Raw genomic sequence first — 3,700 nt, forward strand, 5'->3', positions numbered from 1 at the left:
ACAAGCAATGCTTTTCATTAATGCATCCAGACTTTGCATACAACTCAATGATAGAATTACCAATTATTCTCTGTGTACTAATCGCCCAAGCTCCACAATGCATAGAAGGCTATAAGCACCATGCGAATAATCCATGGTGAGTCAAAATCACGTAATGCCCGCTGCTACTGTCTGCCTGCTCGCCTGTATAGTATAATAACTATGGCTCTCTCAGTCATCTCTACGTTTCTCTCTCTCTGCGTGGCTGTCTGCTCACCTTGAAGTGGAAGTACAGAACAAGGCCCAAGCACATTATTCCAGCCAATGAACAGAAAATTATCAACATGATGTCCATTATGTCTTCAGCATTTATCTAACTTGGATCTTCCTGACTGAGTGACTGGTCATACAGAGCAGGCAATTCCAGAGACAAAGCACTTGTCTCCTTACAAAACACACGAAGTTCATTTACACAAATGTCCAAGTAAAGCTTTCTGGTCTTCTGAATATCAGTATCAAACTTGATAAATGCATATGGTCTTGCAACTGTGTCAACAATGGTCCCCTGTTTGATCTCCCAAACATTCCTGTAAAGCGCTTTCAAATCATAACGAATCTGCTGAACTTTCTGTATAGAGCCATCTTCAACTCTAAGTTCCAAAGTCCCATGTCAGTCAGATCATTCAGAAGATGCTTGTTCACAACCACAAATTCGCCACTGAGTACTCTTCGGCTGTATATATTTGAGGTATATGATTTAAAACACTCATTATTGTCAAGTATCTAACTTGAAAACACATCCCAGAAATCATCACAACTAATAATCATAAACTTGTCTTCTTCAGTCATCAAGAAAGCTTGTCTCAATTTTGGCTCTGCACTGAGAAGACAGTTCATGCTCTCCTTTAATCCCTTGATATGCCAGTTTCTAATGACTCTTGCAAAATTGATCTGTCCATTCAGATATCCATCATCCACAAAGCCTCTAAGGAACTCTATTCACCATATTTCAAGTGAACATGAGGCCGTATGATCCCTTGTTATATCAATGGCCTTGCCCTTCCTGTAGAGGACAGCTCTACAATCTCCTGCATTGGCCACAAACAACTCTCTTCTGAGCACTAAGACAGTTAAATCTGTTGTGCCAGATGACAAGCCAAGATTAATTGAACATTTCTCAGTCTGCAGAAAGGTATGATAGACAGCCTTTTCTATTACAATTGGAAATGCCACATCTTCAACAATGTAATTGAGTAACTTGTCTTTGACAAACTCTGCTACTATGGTCATCCTCTAGGATGCCTTTCTCTATTAAACATGCTCCTTCGAGAGAACTTGTAGCTTTGAATGTCAACAAGTAGGTGACTTTGTTTGATTTAATGCCCGCATCAAGCATTTTGTCATACTCGGATACGCAGCAGCACGACATCCACCCCCTCTAATCCTGCGCATCCTCCGGATGGGCCAACTACCCATGATCATTATCATCAAGATCCACAAACAAATCAATCTCTTCGTTATGCATTTCCGGTAGATCAACAAGATTTCCAGCCATATCATTTGTCTCTTCCATTGGAGTTTCTTGTCGTTGCTCTTCTCTCGAAAATTCTTCCAATGCATAATCCTCATCATCTCTTTTCTTGAAAATCTTGATTCTTTTTCCGGCAATAGGCACTCTAAGCACTGTTCCATCCAATTCTGTCAACTCATATGTTGCATTATCAAAGACATGTCTGACTATGTATTGCCCAAACCATCTTTTCACCATCTTCCGAAGTGCAGTATGCTGATTTTCAAGGCTGCTATCAAAGACCAATACCCAATCTCCCTCTTCTATTGCTCTAGGCCGCAAGCGATGCCTGCTATCAAACCTGTCCTTGTTCCTTAGTCTAGCAACTTTCAACCTGTCAATAGCTAGCTGAATATCCTCAGGTCTCCTCTCCAACTGTCGAATCCGAAGAGCTAAGAGCTCCTCTCTCGTCAAATCCTCCTGCCAAGGTAAAACTGACCAAGTCAAAGCACAAGTCTCAATCGGCATAACAGGTTTCTGACCATACATCAACTCTGCAGGCATATATCCTGTGGTAACACTATGGGTCGTACGATCAACCCACAAAGCAAATGGTAGAAGTCTCGGCCATTCTCCAATCCGTCCTCTGCATGCTTTGGCTAATGCTTTCACTATTGGCGGATGCCCTCTTTCACTCTTTCCATTTCCCTCTGGATTGTATGCTGTGGTTAGAGCCAATTTGATTCCTAGCTGAGAGAAAAACTCCCTAGCTTCATCTGCATTCAATTCACCACGATCCGCAGTGATCTTACCCACACAACCATACCTGCAGAAAATTTCCTCCAATAAGAACTTACACACTGCACTAGTGGTCTTCGTTCTCAAAGATCTGCCCTCAACATGATTGGTAAGATCCTCTCTAGCCAAAACAATGTACCTCATCTGCCATAGACCCATAGGCATGGTAACCAAATCAACTACCCACTTATAATGAATGCATAGCGGATAGGTCGGATGAAGCTCATCTCTATGACGCACTACTGAATACATCTGGCAGTCTCTGCAAGTCTCAACAAAGTGAGAAACATCTCTGTACATGCCTTTCCACCAATATTTCTCCCTGATCTTCTCATAAGTAGCCCATACTCCTCTATGACTAGCCCAAGGACTCTCATGAAATTCCCTCATCACCTGTAACTGTGTCTCTCTATCGCAGACAACCCGCAAAGGTAATTCGCCTCTTTTGTTCGGATGCTTCCAAAGAAATCCATCCTTGAGAAAATATCCATAGGCTTTCCTTCTAATCTTCTTGAACTCTTCATCTGTCCATTCATCTCTTTTGCTTAGTGTACTAAGGTACTTGCCAATCTGCAACCAATCTCCAACATAAAGTTCTTCTGTAAAAGCCATAATATCAAAGACATGACAAACATGATCAACCATAGTGGCTGAAATTTCTGCATCATCCTCTTCTGCAAGTAGAGTCTCCTCATCATCATATCTGGCTCTAGACAACATATCTGCCACTGGATTATCCTTCCCTGCTATTTGTTTAAATTCCGGATTTAATGACTTGATGTATGCAATCCATCTCAACATAGCTATATCCGGAGTAGAGCAACTCGTGATCATACCAATCAATGGCAAGCAATCTATCTCTACCACAACTGAAGCTCCAATAAAGTACTCCTTGTCACATTTGAGAGCCGTCACAATCCCCAATAACTCCCTCTTGATTTGCGGATATCTCCTCTGTCTCTCGTTTAGGACTTTCGCCCCAAACCGAATAGCATACCTATTTCCATCTGCATCATCTTGACCCACTGCCCAACCTATGCCAATTGGACTAGTGTCAACTGTCAATACAATAGGCCTATCACAATTATAATCCGCTTTCCTGACAGTAGGAGCATTCTGCAATAACTTCTTCAATTTCCGCATGGCTCTAGTGTGGCTCTCATTCCAATAGAATTTCTGCCCCTTTCGAAGCAGCTGATACAAACAATCTGCAATGTGTGCAAAATGAGGTATCCAAATCATATAAAACACACAAGCACCAATGAATCTCCGTACCTCTGAAGTGGTAGAACAATACTCGGCAATCTTGCCTATAGCATTCACCTTATCAGGTGAGGGTTTCCTGCCATAATATCCACACATATGCCCAACAATGACAACCTCATTCACTCCAAAAACAGATTTTTGCCCTGA

General features: G+C 41.8%; 1 protein-coding gene across 1 annotated transcript; it reads right to left on the bottom strand.

The window, feature by feature from the left end:
• Positions 1 to 352: 352 nt before the first annotated feature.
• On the bottom strand, positions 353 to 1,269 carry LOC148042131 (putative protein phosphatase 2C 27). The gene is made up of 3 exons (XM_087664385.1): positions 1,038 to 1,269; positions 812 to 974; positions 353 to 629 (listed from the first exon to the last, which is right to left on the bottom strand). The coding sequence occupies exons 1-3, from the start codon at positions 1,267 to 1,269 to the stop codon at positions 353 to 355; spliced, it is 672 nt and encodes a 223-aa protein (XP_087520511.1).
• Positions 1,270 to 3,700: the final 2,431 nt, after the last annotated feature.

This window comes from Lygodium microphyllum, chromosome 1 (assembly GCF_053477565.2).
Source record: "Lygodium microphyllum isolate KBCC chromosome 1, Lygodium_microphyllum_v1.1.10, whole genome shotgun sequence".
Classification (NCBI taxonomy): Eukaryota; Viridiplantae; Streptophyta; class Polypodiopsida; order Schizaeales; family Lygodiaceae; genus Lygodium; species Lygodium microphyllum.